The 23,030-nt window shown below is 40.9% G+C and overlaps 1 protein-coding gene and 1 long non-coding RNA gene across 3 annotated transcripts in view; one reads left to right on the top strand and one right to left on the bottom strand.

The window, feature by feature from the left end:
* FMN2 (formin 2) overlaps positions 1–23,030 on the bottom strand; it is a 161,971-nt gene that overhangs the window by 120,428 nt on the left and 18,513 nt on the right. Inside the window, exons 3-5 of the mRNA XM_083605979.1 lie at positions 16,386–16,552; positions 5,804–5,951; positions 612–673 (exon numbers count right to left, since the gene is read on the bottom strand). Of these exons, the coding sequence (XP_083462105.1) occupies positions 612–673; positions 5,804–5,951; positions 16,386–16,552 (377 nt within the window). The remainder of the gene's footprint in view (positions 1–611; positions 674–5,803; positions 5,952–16,385; positions 16,553–23,030) is intronic.
* Positions 10,300–23,030, top strand: part of LOC310759196 — a 95,583-nt gene continuing 82,852 nt past the window's right edge. For both annotated transcript variants that reach the window (XR_014546254.1, XR_014546255.1), the window contains exons 1-3: positions 10,300–10,746; positions 15,398–15,531; positions 19,246–19,330. This is a non-coding gene — a long non-coding RNA (uncharacterized lncRNA). The remainder of the gene's footprint in view (positions 10,747–15,397; positions 15,532–19,245; positions 19,331–23,030) is intronic.

Below are 23,030 nucleotides of genomic sequence, written 5' to 3'. Positions count from 1 at the left end.
GGGTTGGGATGGATGATGTCATGCAATATCACTAGCAAATGTTTCAGATTGCCAGTAGGTACCATCAGAGCCTATTGTTGCAGCGACTGAAAACTGTGGAGTTGCTGGGCCAGGGGGTAATTTCAAAGCCTGTAATAAGATGACCACATAAATCCATTTAAGAATGACCAGATTAGGATGGGCATTGTGGTTTTTTTGTTTTGGTGCCGAAGAGTCCTAGAGTGAATTGGCAGAGATACGTTATATATTTTCCTCAGCACTGCTGGCAATATAGAATATGCAAGAAAAGCATCACTTTCTGAGCACCACTGAGATTCCTTGAAAAGAATGCACAGAGGAGCAATGTACTACTTCTGTCTTACATTCTACTTTTTTGGGTATCAGATCATCCCCATTTTCATATCACTTCACATCTCCTCAAATACAGTACGTATTTTTAACTGAGTAGTTCACACATACAGCTGAGCGTCATCAAGGGCTCAATAACCTAAAGTTTTCATCTGTGAAGGATGCACATATGTGAATTGGACAAGAGTTAAGATTAATTCATAGCATGCTCTTATTTGTCATTAGGTTCAAACCACAGGTTTATTCTCCTACCAAGAACTTACCTGTACCTGTCGAACATCTTCTGTATGTTCTGTCTCTCTTGCCACAGTGGCAGTTTCACTTCCTAGATGGGAAAGTAAATATTCAGAATTACTTTCACTGTTAGAAGCAACTATACTCTAACTTGTGAAATACTCTTCCCAGGAAGGCTTGCTTAGTACCTTCATTACCTATCTTTAGGCACCAGTCAAAAATATCTCTTCAACCAGTCATTCAGGTGATTAACATTCTATAGCTTTTTTAATGTCTTTGTGTAAGGGCATAATTGCTTTGTTAATAATAATAATAATATTAATAAACGTTTATTTATATCCCACCCTCAGGGGCTCAGGGCGGCTAGCATCAGATATATAACATTAGTATAAAATCAAACAATAATTAAATTACCTCCTAGAAACAAGTCAAAATCAAATCAAATTGTTTTTGTTTTATTATGTATTTTGTATTCTCATTTTGTATTTTTCTGGGTTTTTTAAAAAATATAATTTTATCTAGATTTTCAAGATAGCCTACAAAAGAGAACCACAAAACAAATATAAAACAGATGAAAAACATCAAAAACAAAAGCAATTATAGTAGCAACAGTAAAAAATACAAAAAGCAGTAGATATAAAATCAGTTAAAATCCTGGGCAATCTTTTTTTGGGGGGAAATGACTAAAATGTGGCTCTCTGTTGTGAACTGCCCTGGGATCTTCAGATGAAGGGTGGTAAACAAATTGTGTTGTTGTTGTTACTATTTCTACTACAGTATCAGTAATATGCATCTTGAGCAACAACAAACAAACAAACAAACTTGAAAACTATCTGAAAATCCAGATTTTATCCCACTGCAGTTTAAAGTAGAAATTGTATATCAGAACCATACAATTTTATTGTTTGAGGAGTGTATTCCTCCATTTGTGTCTGTCTCTGGGTGGAAGGGCACAGCAATGTAACAAGTGGTGGTTTGTTTAAAACCTTTGCATGGCAGCGCTGTGTGGCCAGCTTGACACCTGTGGCCTTTTGTCTGGTGAGTCAAGTAGTACCAGACTACTCTGCTGTCCTGATTGGAACTGCAGGTATTAGACAACATAACTGGAGACTACAGGTGACTATCTCTCCATGTGGCCAAAGGTGCTATGTAGAACATTTTATAACAGCTATATGCCACAAATGAAGGGGGCTATGCCCCAGTGGTAGAGTACATGCTATGCAGCAAGAAGATCTTGGGTGTGAGCCAACTTTTTTTTAAAAAAAAATCAGGTAGCAGAACTGAAGAAGAAGAAGAAGAAGAAGAAGAAGAAGAAGAAGAGGAGGAGGAGGAGGAGGAGGAGGAGGAGTTTGGACTTGATATCCCGCCTTTCACTTCCCTTAAGGAGTCTCAAAGCAGCTAACAATCTCCTTTCCCTTCCTCCCCCACAACAAACACTCTGTGAGGTGAGTGAGGCTGAGAGACTTCAGAGAAATGTGACTAGCCCAGGGTCACCCAGCAGCTGCATGTGAAACACCTCTGCCTGTTGCCCTGAAGAGCTGGTGCCCACACAGGGCTAGATAAACCAATGGCTTGACTCAGAATAAGGCAGTTTCATATGTGACATTTTCACCATGGAAGAACTAGTGTTGATCATCATCATCATCAGACTTTAATCCCACTACTAAATAAAGACAACGCAAAAACACAATCCACATCTAAATCAAAATTCATTATTGCATCTAAAACAATGCATTGCAGCAAACAGTGACAATGTCAGTAATTCAGGAGAGACTCATCCCTCAAATGCTTGGGTAAAAATACCCCATCTGCTTCCATTTTTCCAAAGCAACTGCCACTGATGGGCTTGTAGTCCAGGACTTCTGGACTCAAGTATAGTGTCCCTACACCAAACACTTGGGCCATGTGAATTTTGGCAATAAGTAGGAGTACATTTGTTTCTCTATTATTTATTGTTGATTCTTAGGTTAGCAGTCTCTCCTAAGTCTTTGTAAAATCTTGCTATCCTATTTCCACCTGTTTTTCCTCACCTAAGCAGATGTTTTCACATTGGATTATTAAATAGTATTTTGCATGCCTTATACTTTCTGATTTTTATGTTCCACATAGGTCAGGCCAGTTTACTTTTTCAAAAGCTGTTTAAAGTGCCACTGCTTTGGTTGAAAGGGTGAATACTAATTGGTTTCCCAGGATACAGAATGCAACTGGCATTTGTGATACAGCAGCCAACAGGCAGGCATACATCTATATTAAAGATGCTTGAAATCTCTCCTGCTTAGTATAATTTTATACCATGATCAGATTGCATTACTTAGAAATATGTCCCATTGATTTTAATAGGACCTCTTTTTACTAAAATCATCTGTCATCTGTGACATCACAAGAGCTCTGACAATGGCTGGAGGTGGGTGAAGTGAAAGCTCACAGAGCTGACAGAAGTTTCTATCGCATGCATGTGCATCATCTAAACTTGAGCACCAGCTTCTCTCCTGTAATGCACTTGCACATACATGCTTGCAATTAAAGTATTTTTACTGATGCAAAATCAAATTACTACTGCTGAAATGGAAACCTTATAAGCTTAAGATATAATCCCAGTGGCAAAATGTACATACAAATGTACCCTTGTACACACTTTAGAAACATGCCTTGAAAAATAAGTAGTGGAACAACAACTTAGGAAACAGTAGAACAAGGAAGTAAGAAACCTCCGTATAGTAATATTTTGCATTAAGATGTTTAATTTTCCATTAGCATTTCTGGGTAGAATCCAGCTGGTTTTGCTCTGATGATGGAAAGCATCCATTAGCAGAAAACGAAGGGAGGCATTTTTTACTGCAGCCTTCCATCTCTCCCAATATAAGTTTTGAGCAGATCTGAAGGGGGCTGTTTGGGAGAGAAATTGCCTCCTTTCTTGTTCTAATGAGAAATGCCCTCTGCTAGCAGAGCAACACCAGCTGGATTCCACCCCCAGGACTGATATATTTGAATAGGTTACAACGATTATCTGACTTGTTAACATATATAATTTATTCTCATTTACATACAGTATAACTTTCCTGTTAAATTCATTACATAAATTCATTATATAGCCCATTACTTACCCTGTTCATCTTCTATTAGCATGCATGTAAAAAAAGTTCACAAAATTACTTTCACTTAGGAACAGTTTCATTAACTCACATCAGTTTGGACAATAAAAGCCAATACCAAATTGTTTCATCTGTATTTTAAATGTGCAGTACAATCAAGAGCCAAACTATTTGGGTGACCTGCTAAAAATCAAAACATGACATCACACAGGCTGCTGATTTAATATCATTTCTGCTCATAGCCTTGTGGGGAAATTGTACATAAGTATATGCAACATATATGGCATCATTGGATAGCTTTTAGGGTTTGGATCCAGGGATCCAGTTAGAAAATCCCATTCAGTGCAATAATTGAAATTATTAAGATTTTGGAATGCAGAAAACAAAAAACAAAAAAAGAGGAAGCCATCAAATCTAGCACATGAGGAGGCCACTTTAACTAAATTGTATAATTTGGTATATAAATAATTGGTTTTGATAATTGTATTAATTGGATAAAATTGGCATTGTTATAATGAAGCTGTTATTGGAATGATATTGGAAAATCAATTAAAATATTTATTAAAAAAAGGGAAAGAACATTCCATTCAGTGCTAATTGTGGAGTGGCATGATCAACAATAGGCGCACCCTTAATTCAGATACAACCTTTCTCTAAGAACTGTTTGAAAACAGCTTTACTTTTTCCATATTATATTTGGAACTCATACTTCAATGCATTCACATTGGTGCACTGCCACTTGGGGAATGTTGGGATGGGAAGGTAAGCACTTTGCCTAGACAGCCATTAGATATCCCTGCCTGCCCATGCACATCATGTACTATGACACCTTGCCTGCTTACTGGTTCTGCTCCATATTGACATGGAGACAAAAATAAAGGAGGAGGAAGCAGGTGCAGTGTAGCATCTATGGCAATCTCATCTACTAGATGGTTGGTAGCTGCTACCTGAGATGAAGCCCTGTCATTTGTTGTCATTGATAATTCACAATGCTAAAGTAGATGACAGAAGGATTATGCACCTCCTGCCTGGTGTTCAGAAAGCAGAATAAATCCCATGGGCACTGAGAAATCATCTATTCTTTTGGAGCTTCAAATGTAAGAATTGGAAATAATTTTTGATGTTATTTGTAAAAAGATATACTGGATTTCCCCCCTTTTTGCGGCTTTCAATGTTTGCTAGCCACCTTGAGAATTTGGACTAGAAATACATTGAATAAAATGTGGGCTAGAAATATATGAAATAAATCTCTAATGAAAAATTGTTAATGGATACCAAGAGAAGCTGCTGAATCATACTTAGAAGGGACTCTGACAGTCATCTAGTCTAACTGCCTGCAAGTAGGAATCTCAACTAGATCATACATGACAGATGGCCATCCAACTGCTGCTGAAAAACCTCCAAGGAAGGAGAGCCCACCACCTCTTGTGGGAGTCTGTTCCACTGTTGAACAGCTCTTACTCTCAGAAAGTTCTTCTTGATGTTTAGTTGGAATCTCCTTTTTTTCTAACTTGAATACTGAACCTTCTTCTTCCCGTCTTCTTCCCCAGATACAGGCGTACTTATTGAGTGAAAATTTGGGTTTTGGAGAGTTTTAAGACTAAACTCATGCTGAGACTTTGAGAAGGGAGAAACTACTAGAGAGTCACAGTGGCTCATGTCATCTCATGTTACAGACCTGTAGTTCGATAAAACAAAATGCCATTTTTCATCATTTCATCAAAATCTTTTCTGAATGTACATTCCTGTCACAGAATAAAACTCAGCTTTAAAATAAAAAAATCATGTATTTATTTATTAGATTGGATATGAAGGTGCAAGGCTTCCATGAATGGAAGCCCTCTTCTGTGCACAGAAGAGCTTTTTCTGACATGGTACAAGATCCTTGCATGAAAAACTAAACAAAACTGAAATTCACATGAGTGCATAAAATCTTGTGTGGTCTCTTCAACTATTACTTGAAACGTGTGCTACCGTAAGGCGTTGCACATCACATTTTTGTTAGCTCTTGCACAGGTTTATGGGAAAGCACCACTACTAAATTTTTACAGCTCCCATGTTTCTGGATCTAAACCAATGATTCCAAGTTAAGTAATACATTCTACAGTATTTGCACTTCCAGGCCTTACCTGTTTCTGCATGTTTCACTCTCTGTCCTTCATCTGGAGGCTTTGGAGGGGGCCACACTGATGGAATTCTCCTTGGAAATCTTCCTTCAATGTAATCTGATGAGTGTGTGGGTTGGTTGACTGCAGCCCAAGTATAAAGCTGATCTTGCTGTAATTATTTAAAAAATAAAAATAAATATTACATCTCTTCAAGTTCCAAAGATATTGCCTCCAATGCCTATTTAGTTACCCAGTGCTACATCAGTACTTTCTTTGATCTCACGGAAATTTTCAGTTATTGGGGTTTTTTACCTGAAATTCTTGGTTCAGAGTTAGAAGCAATAGAAAACCCATAGCTATATTTGTCCAAGTACAAATATTTCAGGGCAATACTTCTGAACTAGGTATCTCCAGATAATCCTAAAATGCATTCCAAAACAGACCCCTTAAAGGAATGAAAACATTTTGTGAGCCTGTGGTACAAGGTTGTGCTGTGTAATAAAGAGGTTATTTATTGATGTTTAAAAGAAAAGGATAGAGGCAGTGCACCCTGAAATCTCAGCAATAATTTAGCAATAATTTGGCCTTTGACCCTATAAGAGATTTTTTTCTGGGTGGGAAAAATCCCAAATCCCAACTAAAACAATTACCATCTATGTAACACTATTAACAAAACAACTAAAAAATAAGACAAACATCACAGTTACACCAAAAATCGTATTATAAATGTTTCTGCATGCTATTATGATTGATGAACAGATGACAAGGCGAAATACACATTTTGAAATGAAAAACCATATGAATCAAGGAAGCTTCATTAAACTAAGGCTGGATCTAGACCCATCAAAAAAGCGATTCAGTTAAATGGGTTGCAAACTTCAAAAATGGAAATCCCATTGGCGAAAGACGGGACTCCACAGCGCCATATGGTGTTAGAGCATTATAACGCATATAAAGCGTTTTTTCTTTACCAATGTAGCAGAGTCTTTAAGTCAGACCAATGACATGTCTATCTGAATACTACATACTCTGACTGACATTGGGTCTCCAGTGTTTCGGCGAGAGTACTGGAGATGCTGGAGATTGAACCTGAGACTTTCTGCATGCAAAGCAGATACTCTACCACTGAGCTATGGCCCTTCCTCATGAGTAAGACAGACCACACAAGCTTTACTTAATGCCCCATATCAAACAACTGGCATTGCCAAGACCAGTAACTACTGGTCTATAATTTATTTGTAATGGTGGTCAAGCAAGTTGTGGGGGAACCCTTTGTGTGTGAAAATTAAAAAGACAGGGACAGACAGCTTGACTTATAACCAACTGAAAATTAGAAACATTTAATGACAGCACTAACTGATGGGTATATAGCTGAATTAAATGTCAGCTTGGGCAACCAGGTTAGCCCTGTGCCTTTCACTATCTCAGCTTCAGTTTTCCCATGGATAAAGTAAGAGTAATGGTGATTTGCCTCATAGGGTTATTAAAAGGAAAATATTTAACTCTAGTGTTATTAGCACCATCAACAGGGGAAGAGGTGGAATGCTGCTTTAGACAATTTTGTCTCTAGTGTTCTAATGTGCAGTGGGATTTAATGCAGATGGCTGCATTTAGCAATGTTGAGTTATATTGTTAGCCAAATGACACAGGGATAAATGAAGCAAACTATTGATTAACAGTGCATTTTCGACACCAACAGTATCCTCAGTCACAAAATAATAGCATTCAGTTTTCAGAGAAAACCCTCTTATATTACATCAAGGCACAGAATTATATGTTCAATTGTAAATGAAGAGTGAATGAAATTCAAGCAAGGTCTAGCTAAATTTAAATTGGGGGATTTTATAAACCTGGTTTTAGAGGTTCAACGAATCTACCATCTCTAATCTCCTTGCACTCTAAAATGAAGAGGAGCATTTGCACATATATATCTACAGACTACAGGTTTACGTATTTTTACACCACACACTAAACTTTCTAAAACAAAACAGTATGCATGGCTATGGAAGGCTGAGAATAAATAAAGACACCAAATTTTAGCATAACAGTACTGACTGCAATATTAACAATAAGAATTCTTATGGCAAACCAGCTTGTTTGAAAAGTGCACAAGGCAGTAAAGTTTTCTATATTGTTGGCCCCACTGTGCTTTCATCTCATTTGCTAAATACAAATTTTACTCAGCATATGTCTTTTGCAGTCCAGGATGACAAATTATTGGATATGTAAGAAGTGCCCAGTTTTCCCCAGTTAATAATCTGCCCACTAATGAAACAAACCAGATGATTTTTTAAAAAAGGAATGGTAGCTTTACAACCTATCTGCCTGATATACATATATAGCTATCAACAAAATAAGGATGCATGCGTACATATACTCTTACACAGCAATTCTGGCTGGCTCTTTAAAACTGCAGAGGTATCCTACATGGGTGAGGCAAGCTACTTGCCTGCATAAGCCGAAGGTACCGTTCCAGATCTGAATCATGAATGGTACCATATTTCTTTTCATTACATCTAATCAAACAGCCTCAGTTATCCATCAAATATATTTCCATGCCAGCTTACAAAATAGTTGCTTCTCACCTAGCCATCGATAAAAATTCAGTTGCTGCATTGTTAACAGTTAAGCTCACATGGTACTTACTGCCAGGAACAAGTGTACATGACCTCCAAGCTGAATTCAGGGAGTGTCATTATCTTGTTTGTATCTTTACTGACGTAGACAGACTCATCTCATGAATAAATGAGTAGCTATTGAAGTCTTACAGCGCATATAAGCAGCAAAGTCATTGCAACTCAATGCAATGCCGGTGCCTCTTCACAACGCCATGCACAGGTTTGGGAAGAAAGACCCAAAGGTAAAGCAGTCTGCCCTGAAAGGGTTAACATGCGATAGAAATAGCACTGAGATCAATTCACACCGACCTGCCCAAACTGGTTATAAGGATGTTAGAAGGAGCCTTAGTCAGCAGTACTGAATTAGCTGGGGAAAACAGAAAACTACACAGAGGCTACACTGAACATAAATTACAGGATATAAGGAGGAGAGATTGCTATTAATGCTTCAAGTTTGATTTCTTCTAATCAACTAAAAATTATGCCAAAAATTGCTGCGTACATTAGCTCTATTTTGATTATTCTTCAGCAAAACTACTGCAGAGGGAGCAGCTGCACTACTTCAACATATATTTCATAGAATCATAGAATCTTAGAGTTGGAAGGGACCTCAAGGGTCATCTAGTCCAACCCGCTGCAACGCCAGAATCTTAGCTAAAGCATCCATGACAGATGGCCATCCAACCTCTGTTTAAAAACCTCCAAGGAAGGAGAGTCCACCACCTCTCGTGGGAGTCTGTTACACTCCTGAACAGTTCTTACTGTCAGAAAGTTTTTCCAAGTGTTTAGTCGGAATCTCCTTTCTTGCAACTTGAAGCCACTGGTTCGAATCCTACCCTCCAGAGCAGGAGAAAACAAGTGTGCTCCCTCTTTCATGTGACAGCCCTTAAGATATTTGAAGATGGCTATCCTATCTCCTCTCAGTCCCCTCTTGTCCAGGCTAAACACACCCAGCTCCTTCAACCGTTCCTCGTAAGGCTTAGTTTCCAGACCCGTGATCATCTTGGTTGCCCTCCCCTGCACATGTTCCAGCTTGTCAACATCCTTCTTAAATTGATCTGGACACTATACTTCTGTTAAAGCATTTTAGAAAACACTGGATTCAGAAGAAAAGGCGATACATCAGGACCACTCCTGTGATTAGTCAGAGTAAGGCAACCACATCAGGTAGCAGACACTGCTTCTGCTACTACTTCAATTTATATCCTACCCTTCCTCCTGAGGAGCCCAGGGTAGCAATGATAAAACATTTTTTAAAAGTGCAAAAACCGTTAAAACCGTTATCTTAAGCAGTTATTGCAAAGTTGCCAAGAACAGTTCTTTTCACAAAAGCCCAGATAAACAGGCATGCTTTTAGATTACTCCTGACAGACACACCTCACTCTAGAGGGCATTCCACCAGGGACGCCATCTCCTAGGGGCTGAGCCCTTTTGGCTTGCTACCCCCCCCCCCACCCCCAGAAAAAAAATATTTTTGCAGATCGCAATATTAAGTCTGCTTCCCTCCCCTAGACACATGAATTCATAGTCTGCTGACAGATCAGTGCAAGTTGGTTCCACCTAATCTAGAATCCTTTTTCCTGCTGAAATGCTTCTTCTTTGGAAGCCCAACAAGCAGGGCATGCCCACATTCCTCTGCTATTTCCCCCACAGCACCTGACATTAAGAGGTAGACTGCCTCTGAACTCGAGGTTTTGCCTCTGCATCATGACTCAATTATTTATACGCTTCTTTTCCTCCATAAGTGTACCTATTCCTATTGCCTATGACCACCACTGCCATCCTGTAGCAGCGAGTGCATCCCATGTTAATTGTACACATTGCATGACAAAAAGTTTCAAAATATTGTTGAACACTGTGTGCGTTCACCCCACAAGCAGCTCCCCTTCCCTTACTCACAACTCAGTTCTGGTCTGTGACAAACTTGCTCTCCAGGTACAACTTGTCCTCAATGGGCTGCAGTGGTGCTAGGGTCAGTTAGGAGACCAACTCTCAAACTGCCCCTCAGAGGCATGTAGCGGAGCTGGAGAAAAACTGTCACTGCTGCCATGGCAACCTGATGTCTCCTTTGAGCATACATGCTATGGCAGCCGCACAGGGACATCCTGTGTGGGCATCTCAGTGCCAACAGCAAGGCCCCCCTCTTGCACACATAAGCCGCGTCAGGCCAATTGTGGCTGAGACCCCTCCATTTCACATGCGTGTTCAGGCCCCTCTCCTGGGGGATGATGGGAGTTGAATTAGAGAAGAAGGGCACCATGTTGGTGGGGAAGGGAAGGAACTCTCATGCCTCCACAGCCGTCATCCACAGGCTGCATGAAATCCAGCAGGCATCCTGGGATGAAGGTAAAGCCCAGGGCGTCTTCAAAGAAATCATGGCTGTCTCGCTTAAAATGGGGCACTTGGAAGGTATGAACTGTTAGTCCGGACAGTTTCAGTATATACAATGTGATGGTGTGCCATCTTATCCTTTGCCTGTCAATGAAGTGACAAATAATCTGATAATTTAAATTTCCAAGGCATGGCTTGCCTAAAATATCAAGAATACTGGATAATAATACGAGGCAGCTTTGTTTGTTCCTAATGTGATGAACCAGCCCCATGTATACTTGGGGTACAATAATTGCTGGGGATCATAGCATGCTATTTCTATGGTATATAAACTTTGTGGTTCTTACCCTTGGGAAAATAATCCATTTTATTTCAAAATATGAAATGGATATCTACAGCCTGAAATAGAATGGTATTCGACACCTGCCAAATCCACATCATTGAATATTGAGGAGTTTGTTTTTAAGATGGTATCTAACACCTCAACAAATTTCATTTATGAACCAGTATTACTGCAAAAGTGGTAGATGCCTATATTAATTGTAAGTAGAAGTTTCTAAGATACAAATATATTGGGAGAGGGCACTTATAGGAGTGAATTCCACAACTTTTAATAATCACAAAATTCAATGTTGCTGCAAGATGGAAAAAATAAGAATCCTTCTAATATCTACAGACATGCACAAGTACGGCTTTTAGCTGAAAACTGCATTCATGAGCATACTCAGCAATGCCATTTTCAGTTTGGAGTCAGATGATTTCCTGTCTTAGGAGCTCTGGGTGGGTGGAAAAAACATTACGATTTTAAATGCCTGAAAAAATCCATTGTTTGCAAGGCGACTCTGTGGCAAGAAAGGGCAAGCACTGATCATCAAAAACAAACAGCAACATCTAGATCAGCAGGGGATCAACAGCATGGCAACTGGAAACAGGGTGCCAACTCTCTGGAGCTCTGGGAGCACCCACAAAATTCCCCATGAAGGGGCTGGGCACCCACAATTTTTGGTGCCAGGGTGATGCACATTGCATGGCACCCACGGTCCTGGGCACCCACGGTCATGGGGTTAAGTCAGCACTCCTGACTGGAAAGCCTCATTATGCGGTTCCATCTAAAAATTCCTACCAGTTTTCATAGATACCAGTTTTTATATATATCTCACCTTAAAAGGAAGAGGAATGTGCCATAAGATAAAATGTGGGGTGGGATTGAACTATTAAATCCCATCGGCAAAAGTCATACACAAGGACTTCAGCTTGTGTAGTGCGGCTTTCCTCTCTCTCCTCCTTCCTGTGAATCACCTGTGCTCTTGCAATTGGTCCCGGTGCCTTGGGAAAACCCTTCGAACAGCACACAGGGAGGAGGAAAGGGGACTGTTTCACCTGACAAGCAAAAACACTGATGAAAGGATCAGAAGAGTACAACACTGAATTCCATCCATACCTTTGAAAGATCAAGAAGCAACCAGCTGTCATACTATCATCTATGAATATATCATTTCAGAGCATCCAGAACACAAAAATATAATTACAGTAAGAAGCACACACCAAACTGAATAAAGAAACCAGCACTATAAATCTGCAAAGTCAGTGTTCTCAAAGTAAAAGTGTTGAGCACTGCAGAATAAAGATACATTTGGATCTTCAAATTCTTAGATGTTCAACAATCACAGTATCATAGAGGACCAAGTGGATCATCTAGAACAGGAATCCCCCAACTCGGCCCCCCAGCTGTTTTGGGACTACAAGTCTCATCATCCCTAGCTAACAGGACCAGTGGTCAGGGACGATAGGAATTGTAGTCCCAAAACATCTGGAGGGCCAAGTTTGGGGATGCCTGATCTAGAACATGTTATACTTAAAAGCAGGGTTGTCCAACTAGCAGAAAGCCCATAAGCATTTCTTTATCTGTATCTGTGGCTGGATCAAGACACGTCAAAGAAGCTATTCAGTTAAACACGTTGCAAACTCATAAAGGGAAATCAGGTATAGAAAGACGGGACTCCACAGCGCCATTTGGTGTCACAGTGTTATATTTCATATACAACGTACATAAAACTATTCCTTTACCAATCTAGCCAATTCCTGGAACTGGAACTGTATTTTGGACTGGCTCTGCTAGTGTGTTTGCACTGCACTGATCTTGTTGAAACCTTCTTGCCTCTCCCCAGCCCTCCCAATAAGCATACAGTCTTTTACCCTTAAGGTATGGTGAAAGCTTTGTCGTGCAGGATAGGATCAAATAGAGCAACTGAAGATGGCTAGGCTGGTATGTTCCTCCTCCTATGTATTAGATGGGACTTTCAAAGACAGTCATAACACAACCAATGTGTAAGGCCCCCTTTTCATACAGGAGTCCTTAATTTCCTTAGTCAAGAAGACAGGGCTCATTACCTAAATTACAAGTTCATAAGATTACTGTTCTAGCCAACAGCCATGACAAACCTGTATTAGGCAATAGTATTAATAAAATAATACAGAACATGCATCCTTGATATAAAAATCCATAATATAAAAAAGACTTTGCCAAGTTATTGATCATTAAAACAGTTACCCTTATGCATCTCGGCCAGCTCCAATTCTAATATTATTTTACCTTTTTAAAATCCAATTTGGCAACATCCATGATGTAAGAGAGGGAAGTTACAGAGACACCAACAAACTCAAAACCAGCTTGATTTGAGATTAAATTTCTAAAATCAAAATTTATAGTGATTTTACCTAACTCCGTTTTTCTGACCCACCCCTCACCCTCCGCTAGTGCATAGAGGGCCACTCTCTGTGTTACAAAGTTATTAGTGCCACTCAAAAGAAGCCAAACCATTTCTGCCAGGGCGTGTCTGCTTGCTCCTGTGAAAAAAGGCTTCAGAAATCGATCTCTTGGATCTCTGCATAAGAGGGAGGCTAAGAGATAATAGTGGGGTGCAGGTGGCGCTGTGGTCTAAACCACAGAGCCTAGGGCTTGCCGATCAGAAGGTCGGCAGTTCGAACCCCCGCAACAGGGTGAGCTCCGGTTGTTCGGTCCCAGCTCCTGCCCACCTAGCAGTTCGAAAGCACATCGAGTAGATAAGTAGAAAGTAGATAAATAGGTACCGCTCCGGTGGGAAGGTAAACGGCGTTTCCATGCGCTGCTCTGGTTCGCCAGAAGCGGCTTAAAGTCATGCTGGCCACATGACCCGGAAGCTGTTTGCAGACAAACGCCGGCTCCCTCGGCCTATAGAGCGAAATGAGCACACAACCCCAGAGTCGTCCACGACTGGACCTAACAGTCAGGGGTACCTTTACCTTTATCTTTTAAGAGATAATGAGTGATGTCTTCCACCTGGGGTTGATCACAAAAACAAAGTCTGTTTGTGTATGGGACCTTGTTGTAGCAGCATTCCAAGACGGCAGTGGGCATCACTTGGAAACACAGCTCAATAAAGGCATTTCTTAAGGAATCTGGTGAGATGCTCTGTTCTCAAGAATGGATAACAAGGGGGAAACGTGGTGTTTCTAATTAGGTATCGGTCCCTTCTGGGTTCTATCCAGAAGATCCAATCCCTTAGTTGACACTTATTCAAGGTCAAAGCAGAGCTCAGTTCTGGAAAATAATAATACTCTAAAACATATTGACAAGCTGATTTCCAGGGTTGGTTATCACCCAATTCCATGTAGCATAGCTCAGGAAAATGCTCAATAGGCATAGCAGCAATTTTTAGAAATATATTCTAACTGAGCACAGTCCGCTCTTGCCTTAACTGTTGACCAGCTGGATTCTGTATGAAGAGCTGCTTATATTCCTGATGGTAGAGAGTATAGCTTCTGAAAAAATATTTTGCACAGTTTCCCAAACTTTCATGGAGTTCAAATCAGAGCCCCAGATTTCAACACCATGGAGCATTTGATAAAGCACTTTACTACCAAATATATTTAGAGCAGGTTCAATCAGCTGCCCTCCTTTATTGCAACAGAACTTCAAGTGTGCCCCTAAAGTTTTGGGTGCTTTGACTTTCAATGCCTCCATATGACACTTCCAAGAGAGGGTTTCACGAGAGAGTACACTCAGGTATTTAAATGAGAATGCTTGCTGATCTAAGCATCATTTATACCTAGGAATGTGTTTGCCAAAAATCACAGTCTTGGTTGCTCTTGGAGTAATTTATAGATAGGTTTTTCCGTATACAGTATGTGGCGAACAACTCCAAGAGATTTTTGAGACACAATCATGAAAGAGAGAGGAGTACTAAATCATCTGCCTACAACAATATTAAGACCTTCTGTTCCTAATTACTGGAGAGGGGGAGTTTGCATTGCCTAAATATGGCACAAATCATGAATATAAAAGCTAAAAAGAGTGGGAGCCAGAATGCAACCTTGCTTCAAAATTTCTCCCACAGTCTGCCCCAATTAATAGAGTTGATCGCCCCAGTTGGAGCAACTGCAGAGGGTCTCTTGCTACCTTTAGGCTTATACTTGGAAAATATTTTTCTAACCTCACATAATACACAAAAGCCTGAAAGTGTTGGGATCTGTATTCAAACACAATTTATATATTCTACACAGGAGTGTTGTAGACATATGTAAGGGTCAATATACATATTTGAGCAAACACAGGTCACACTCCCACTTCTCTGATAAGAGAGGAAGCGAAGCCTTCTCTTTCTGCCCCCTCTCTCTCCACGCCTAGGGAGGACATGTCTAAGCAAGCTCCAAGCTTAGAGCACATGTTTGAAGCTATCTTTCTGTACTTTCTACCCAAAAGTATTCTGCCTGTGTTCTTGCTGCTGCTTGGATAAATGTAGGAACAAGACCTTTGAATCTGTAAGTAAAGAACTTTAAATTTACTTACAGTGTGTGGTCTGTTCATTGAATGAGGGGTAGAAAATGGGGGGGATGCTGTATGCAAACTAAACAAGATATGAAAAGGTTTAACAGCTTATATTCCCATTTTATACTGCTGCTTGTCTTTCATGAGTTTAAACTCTGCTACTAGGGGCTCTCTCCTGCTGGATCTGTAATGGCTTACGTTGACATATTAAGACTGTAATTCACACCAAATGGCTGACAGTGGTGGGGTTTTATGGAGCATAGTCACTGCTGCATCCACTGCCCCCAGAATGCACTTGCACTGGCCAGAATGAAAAATAATGGGCAAGGCAGGAAAAATGGCCTATTTGACCCACCAAATCCTGTACTGGGCCCAATGTCACCATGTGATGACATCAGGATTAGCTCAGGATGCAGTGAACCCTATGCTAGCCCCCTTCTTGTCCCATTTTGGAGGTTTCTGCTGACTACTACTATTTGTGCAGGAACATTGGGAGAAGCACATTGGGGTCTGCTTGGAGGAAGGTCTCTTCCCCATCAGCCATGGACTTTCCCTGTCACTGGAGACCAACAAAGCCTAGCAGGGCTAGGTTGAGCAACATATCCAACTCATCCAGGTCTCTTCCAGCAAGGCAGATCAGGGATTTAGTTTGCTCCGCTATTTATTTTAAGCATTTATATACTACTTTTCTTCTTGTGCTTCCTTGGAGTGCGAGTTCCAGAGGCAGGGTGCCACAAGGGGAAATGGGCCACACCCAATCCTGCCACAGAGGGTCAAGTCACTATGAATATTAATGTGTGAACTATCACTAAAGTCTCTGATAGATACTCCCAAGAATGTGACTTACATCAAAAGTTGGTGCACTTTGTTGTGTGTTCTGGCTACATGGCTCTCTGAAGCAATCACTGAAGGGGAGCAGAAGACCCATTGCAATGATCCAAGAGCAAAGCTTCTCTGCTTCTTCTTGAGGTGCATTGTCCTGCTGGCTGGATAGCTTTTCCAGAAGAGTTCGACCTGCAAAAATCAATGTTAAATGTTAAATAAACAATCCAACAACCCATTTGAACAGAACAACTATTTTAGTGGTTGAAAGTCACAATCAAAGTGAAGGCAAAAAGATGCTTCCTTGCAATAACATTACTCCAACCAGTGTACACCCTTCAGCTTGGCAGGGCAGCTTCTATAAACTGGTTCTCAGGTGCCTCTTAGAAATATAGCAGGTTCAGGGAACCACCCAGAAGGCCTGTTGGATGCTCTGTGGAAGGACCTTGGCTTGGTCCCAATGGCCAAGGTGGCATGGCAGCATGGAGGAAGAAGGGAAGCTTCTGTTTTGCTGCCTTAAAAAGGCAATCATTTGCTCTCCTCTTGACACAACATGTTAATAAATCTTGCTATTATATATTGCTATTATATACTGGAGCTGAGACTCCAATACTTTGGCCAATTCATGAGAAGAGAAGACTCCCTGGAAAAGACCCCGATGTTGGGAAAGATGGCGGGCACAAGGAGAAGGGGACGACAGAGGACGAGATGGTTGGACAGTGTTCTCGAAGCTACCAGCATGAGTTTGACCAAACTGCGGGAGGCAGTGGAAGACAGGAGTGCCTGGCGTGCTCTGGTCCATGGGGTCACGAAGAGTCGGACATGACTAAACGACTAAACAACAATAACATTATATATTAGCTGTTATCGTTTCATAGTGTACTAAATTTTTATTAGCCATTCTGGAATCTCAAAAGTGAACAATGCTTTAACTCTAGTACAGTGAGACATTAAAATACATCAGGGTTGCTGATTCACAGATTTCCCACCAAATTTTGCCTTCAAGAGAATGGAGGGCCCATGGCTTGGAGGGAAATATTTAGTGTGGGGAGAATACTCCTTAAATTGTCTGTGCCAATTTGCAAGATTATCTTTAAGAATCAATGTACTGTCCTGCATGGTTTACCAGGCACAAACTGATCTAGGGAAGCAAAGAAAAGCATACCATCACGACAATTTCACACCCACCATTTTGGATAAGTGTTCCAAACACGGCTACCTACCTGACTCTACAAATGTGCAGGAACACTCTGGGGACAAGGTGGATATACTTGTGAAAATGCTGGGAAGGTTTCGCACAGTCGTAGTTTCAACCTTTATAGGGCTTTATGTCAATAAAGGCAGCCCTGAGATTGCTGGATGAAATACTGCTTTAACTGAAACTATTTTTAGAATATTTTAACTGTTTCAGAACACTTAAAAAATATGGATGTGTTTACCACAGGAGTGAGGTAAATCGCAGCCTTACCTCTGAAGGGGTAGCTCTTTTGAGCATTAGGTTTAAGAGTTGGATTCTTGCTGGTATTATTTACCATGATAATTCTTGATATTCTGAATGCCTGGTACAGTTAATCAACTTGGAATGAATCACCACAATTTATTTTTGCTTATGCTCGAGGAAATTCTCCCTAATGAGAGGCAAACTGCAAGATGATATAAGTAATAATCTGAAACAAGTCACAAAATGAGCAGCTTGACAATGTTATTCCTCTCAGTCAGTCCAAAATGCTACAACTCTTTTTGGAGTTATGTGAACTGGTTTCATATTGATGCTGAGGAATTAAAGCAATCACTTTCAATTGAGCCAAAGTACGGTACGATCACATCTTATACACATTTAATATGTGCAATTTCAACCATATGCAGTTGAAGGCAGGCGGGTTGGAACTGTGAAAGCTAAATCCAAGCAAGGCAGAAAGCTTAAAAGCTCCTTTTGTGCTGGGGCTGCTTGGGGTTACCTGACACAGAAAGAGCTTTTAAGTCCTCTGCCTTACTTTGGGGGGCCAGGGTAAGGGCGTCTCAATATGCCAGCTCTGGGATACTCTTGCAAAATCTTGCAGGGTGATCCAAGTTCCTCTGACCACCCCTAGCCTTTCAGAGTAGTTCAGCTCAACATTACTGAATGATGTGTGTTGTCATGTATGGCTTTGTGGTGTTGCTATTTTAAAAGACTAAATAACCCTCCCACAAACTTCCAGAAGGGGGCATAACAGACCATAGGACATAGAGACCCATATAGGCAAAAAAATACATTGCAAAGGTTGAAAGCTGTTGTCATATAGACAAGAGCTGCTTTAGAACCAATGGTCCATTTGAATATAGACACAAGAAAGCATCTCCCTAGGTACTCTTCCTAACCATTCCTTTAGCTGGAGATCCTAGAGACTGAAACTCAGGCTGCATGCATAAAAAGCACACACACTATCATGGATCAAAAGCCTTTTTCTGAGGCATAGGGTTCTGGTAAGAAGGGAGATGCTAAGGTTTGATGATGAAAGGAAAGGAAGAATGAGGCAGTAAGTAGACACAGGGTGGTATTCAACTAAGTCCTAACAGAGTAGATCCATCAGAATTAATAAACCTCAGGTAGTGATTTATATTAATTTCAGTGGGTCTACTCTGAGTTGACTACCACTGAATACCACTCACAATGTCAATATGGTTTAGGAGACTGACATTTTGTGGGACAACCAACATGCTTAAGTCTAATTAATGCATGAAGAGGGTAAGGCCATAGACTAAGCTGTCCTGCCAGCTCACATTGGGAGGAACTAGGTAATCAAGGCTTTGTCCTCCTCCAGTCTACATGTGAACTTCAACATGAGAGGAGTTCTGAGCTGCTTCTTCCAGGCACATGGCTCTTAGCAGGCTCTCGAGTTCCTTAGGAACTTTCACTACACTGGAACTAAACTAAGTTTTACTGCCTGTGCAACTTTTCTGAAGCACATGAATCTGACCTTTGGAGAGTTTGTAAGTAAACCATTTTTAACTTGCAAAATGTGTGGTACAGTTGTACCTCGGGTTACATATGCTTCAGGGTACAGACTCCACTAACCCAGAAATTGTACCTCAGGTTAAGAACTTTGCTTCAGGATGAAAATATAAATCGTGCAGTGGCAGTGCAGTGGCAGTGGGAGGCCCCATTAGCTAAAGTGGTACCTCAGGTTAAGAACAGTTTCAGGTTAAGAATGGACCTCTGGAACGAATTAAGTTCTTAACCTGAGGTACCACTGTATTTCCTTATGCTGGGGAAAAAGGGGAACTTTCGACTGAACTCAGAAAGGCATATTTTAAAAGGTTAACAGCCCATATTTCCACACTTTACTTTGCTGAATATTTTGTAATTTTAAATCTCTATTGGGGCTCTCTCTCCAAAGAGTACTTGTCCCAAACCTGGATCTTGGCATCCAGGGAATTCTCCTTTAATACCTATGTTTTCCCCCTTGAACCAACATATTTTATATTGCTTAATAAATGGTCATTGCCCAACGTGCCCCATAGCACAATATGAAGGCAGATATACGGGATCATGGTTTGTAGATGAAAACAGCAAAGTAGTATTCGGGTGCGAAAGATCAGGAACCAGAGTGTCAACATTTTTAAAGGAGGTACTGAAAAATAAGGGCTCATCCACACTTACCTTTTGCACCACACTTTCTAGGAACACTTTCTAGGTCTCCACTTTCCTGGTCCATGTCTAAGCCCTCCCCCCTTTTTTTTGCCCTGCCGCTTTCCCCAGGAAAGCCAGCTCTTTAATGCTGAATCAGAACAAATGACAATTCAAGCTTTCCACCGAGTGAAAAAGCAGTGGGGCGGGGAATGCTTGGACACAGACCGGAAACGTGTGGACCTGCAGCTAGAAAGTGCAAAGGACAATTAGTGTGGATGAGCCTTAATAATAACATTTTTATCATTTATACCCCACCCATTTGGCTGGGTTTCCCCAGCCACTCTGGGAAACTTACAGCATATAAAAAATGGTAAAACATCAGTCATTAAAACTTCCCTAAACTGGGTTGCCTTCAGATGTCTTCTAAAAGTCAGTTGTTTATTTCCTTGACATCTGATGGGGGGGGCATTACAGAGGGTGGGGACCACTACGTAGAAGGCCCTCTGCCTGGTTCCCTGTAACCTCACTTCTCACAGTGAGGGAACCGCCAGAAGTCCTCAGAACTGGACCTCAGTGTCTGGGCTTAATGATGGGGGTGGAAAGGCTCCTTCAGGCGTACTGGGCTGAGGCCGTTTAGAGTTTTAAAGGTCAGCACCAACACTTTGAATTGTGCTCGGGAACATACTGGGAGCCAGTGTAGGTCTTTCAAGACCGGTGTTATATGGTCTCGGCGGCCGCTCCCAGTCACCAGTCTAGCTGCCGCATTCTGGATTAGTTGTAGCTTCCAAGTCACCTTCAAATCTAGCCCCACATAGAATGCACGTAGAGCCTTAAGTTACCTTTTTCTTCATGATTCTATACTGCCACATATCCCTGCATGTTTTAAAGATGACATGAAAGCAGGCTTATGACGCACTGCAGAGGGACTTCTTATATCACACAGCGTTGTCATGGATTTGAGAACTAATTTTGCTGAATTTCTCTGCTACAAGGGGCTTCACATAATCCTCCATTGGTTTGCCTTTCATTGGTCTAGTCTCACTTCACTGTCCAAATTTTGGGGTTGTTGTTTCTTTTTTAAAAGAGAGATGAAGAGTTTGAACTCTGTCTGAGGGCAGGTGTTTCCTTAGGGCTGCTCCCAACAGAGTGGCTGTTTTGTGCACAGCCTGGTTATGTAACAAGTGGAAATCAAAATCCTCCTATAGCACCAGCTCTATAAACTGAGAATATCACAATGGATCTGAACTTGTAGAAATCCCAAAGGCTGTGTAAATTAAGGGGAGGTGCTAAGAGGTTCAACACATTTCTGCTATTTACTGAAGATCTGTTTCTCAGAAGGACAAACATAAGATACTTCCCAAATAACAATATGGTTGCCTCCCTGCCCCTGCCCCACCCCACCAGTTCCCTGCACAGAAGCATCAGCTGAATCTTACATCAACACTGGTGACAGTGTCCCTGCTTCACTTGAAGGCAGTAGGCCAGTTCATAGGGCCACAAGGCACATGCAGCTCTTTTCCTTCTAACACCTTACTTCTGCTCCCCAACACCAGCACCTGTCAGCTGAGCTAGTCACCTCACTTTATAGACGCTCAGTTATAAAGCATTCCATCTTTTTGGAACTGGCTGTTGTGATAGAAAATTCAGTACTTGGGGGAAAGCGCCTTGCAGAAGCTTCAAAGCTAGCTTTTCTTCCTTGCTGCTTTGCAACCATCTATCACAATATGTTTATTCAAGCAGGAATACCGAATTTGAATGAAGTTAAAAGAGAAGCTGGATGTGTTGAACAACAGCAAACTCAGGATGCAATTCTGATAGTGGTGGCGGGGAGAGAAGAAGAGAAATATACATTCCCACCCAAAATTCACTCATATATTTTGGCTGCAGTTCAGAGACACACAACTTTATTTTCATAGTAAACAAACTGGAATTCCTCCGTGCAATTCTGTTCACAGAGTTAGTATGCAATTTTGGTAGCTTGGGTGAGATGGAACATTTTTGACTTTTTGCCAATCCCATAAGAATGGCAGCATTTATGTAAAAGTTTCCAAAGAATGTCAGCTTGATACCACTCAAACCAATTAATTACTTTATCCGTTTCTGATTTAAATGTGAACCAGAGAGAAAGTTAAACGCAACCCTTTACTTGTGCCTTTTTACTTGCAGGAACAATTTGCCTGCTAGCCCCTCCACAGGTGACTCAGTTAGTAACATGTGTGTCCTACTTTGATATCTCCCTCCACATGGTAGGTACAGACAGCAGTTACAGTCATTCTGAAGCTAGTTGCTCTGTAGCCACTTAAAGGACAAATGTGTCATCTGTTTAATGGCTGGTCCGGCCCTATGGAAACATCTGGTTTTTTGTAGGGAAAAGCTATCAAGCTCTGCTACACTTTTGTAGGTATTTTAAGCTTATATCTCAGGGCTGCTTCTTTCAGAATTTTTATTTTGGTACATATTTCTCAGTACAGAACGCATGAGCATCACATATGTTGTTAAAGCATGACTTTCACTTTAAAATACACATGGTGGTGATGAAGCAGTATTTTTATGGGTACCACTTCTGTGAATTTAAAGGGTAAAGCTGCATGATGGTAATCAGTGCAATGCCTGTGACTATTATGTTTATGTCTGCACTCAGCTGAAAAATGTCTTGCATGAAGCGGCCCTCCTATGCATCACATTCCTTTTATGGGCAAGACGAAAAGCAATTACAATGATTTCAACCTCAGCAAAATTGCTATCTACTAAATTATTTCCCTGTATTTCCTTTCAGCTTCACTTCTCTAGTTGTACACTGGGATTCTTTACTTTAACAGACATAGATTGTTCAAGCCCAAATAATCACTGTATAGAGCTTTCAGAACACATGGGCCTATGATAGTTGAAGTCAAAGCAGCATCTTAAACTGAGTAGCAAGTTAGCAACAAAGGCGTTGCTAGGGGCAGGGGAACCAAGCAGAAGGAGTTGCCAGTGGAAGCTTGGGAAACAAACGCTCAACATCGGATTTTACAGTCTGATTACTAAGGGATAAAAATAGCAGCAATTGACTTGCCAACT

Source organism: Podarcis filfolensis, assembly GCF_964270895.1.
Source record: "Podarcis filfolensis genome assembly, chromosome: 3".
Taxonomy (NCBI): Eukaryota; Metazoa; Chordata; class Lepidosauria; order Squamata; family Lacertidae; genus Podarcis; species Podarcis filfolensis.
The sequence above is the reverse complement of the archived record's forward strand: the minus strand, read 5'-3'. Positions and strand labels throughout refer to the sequence as shown.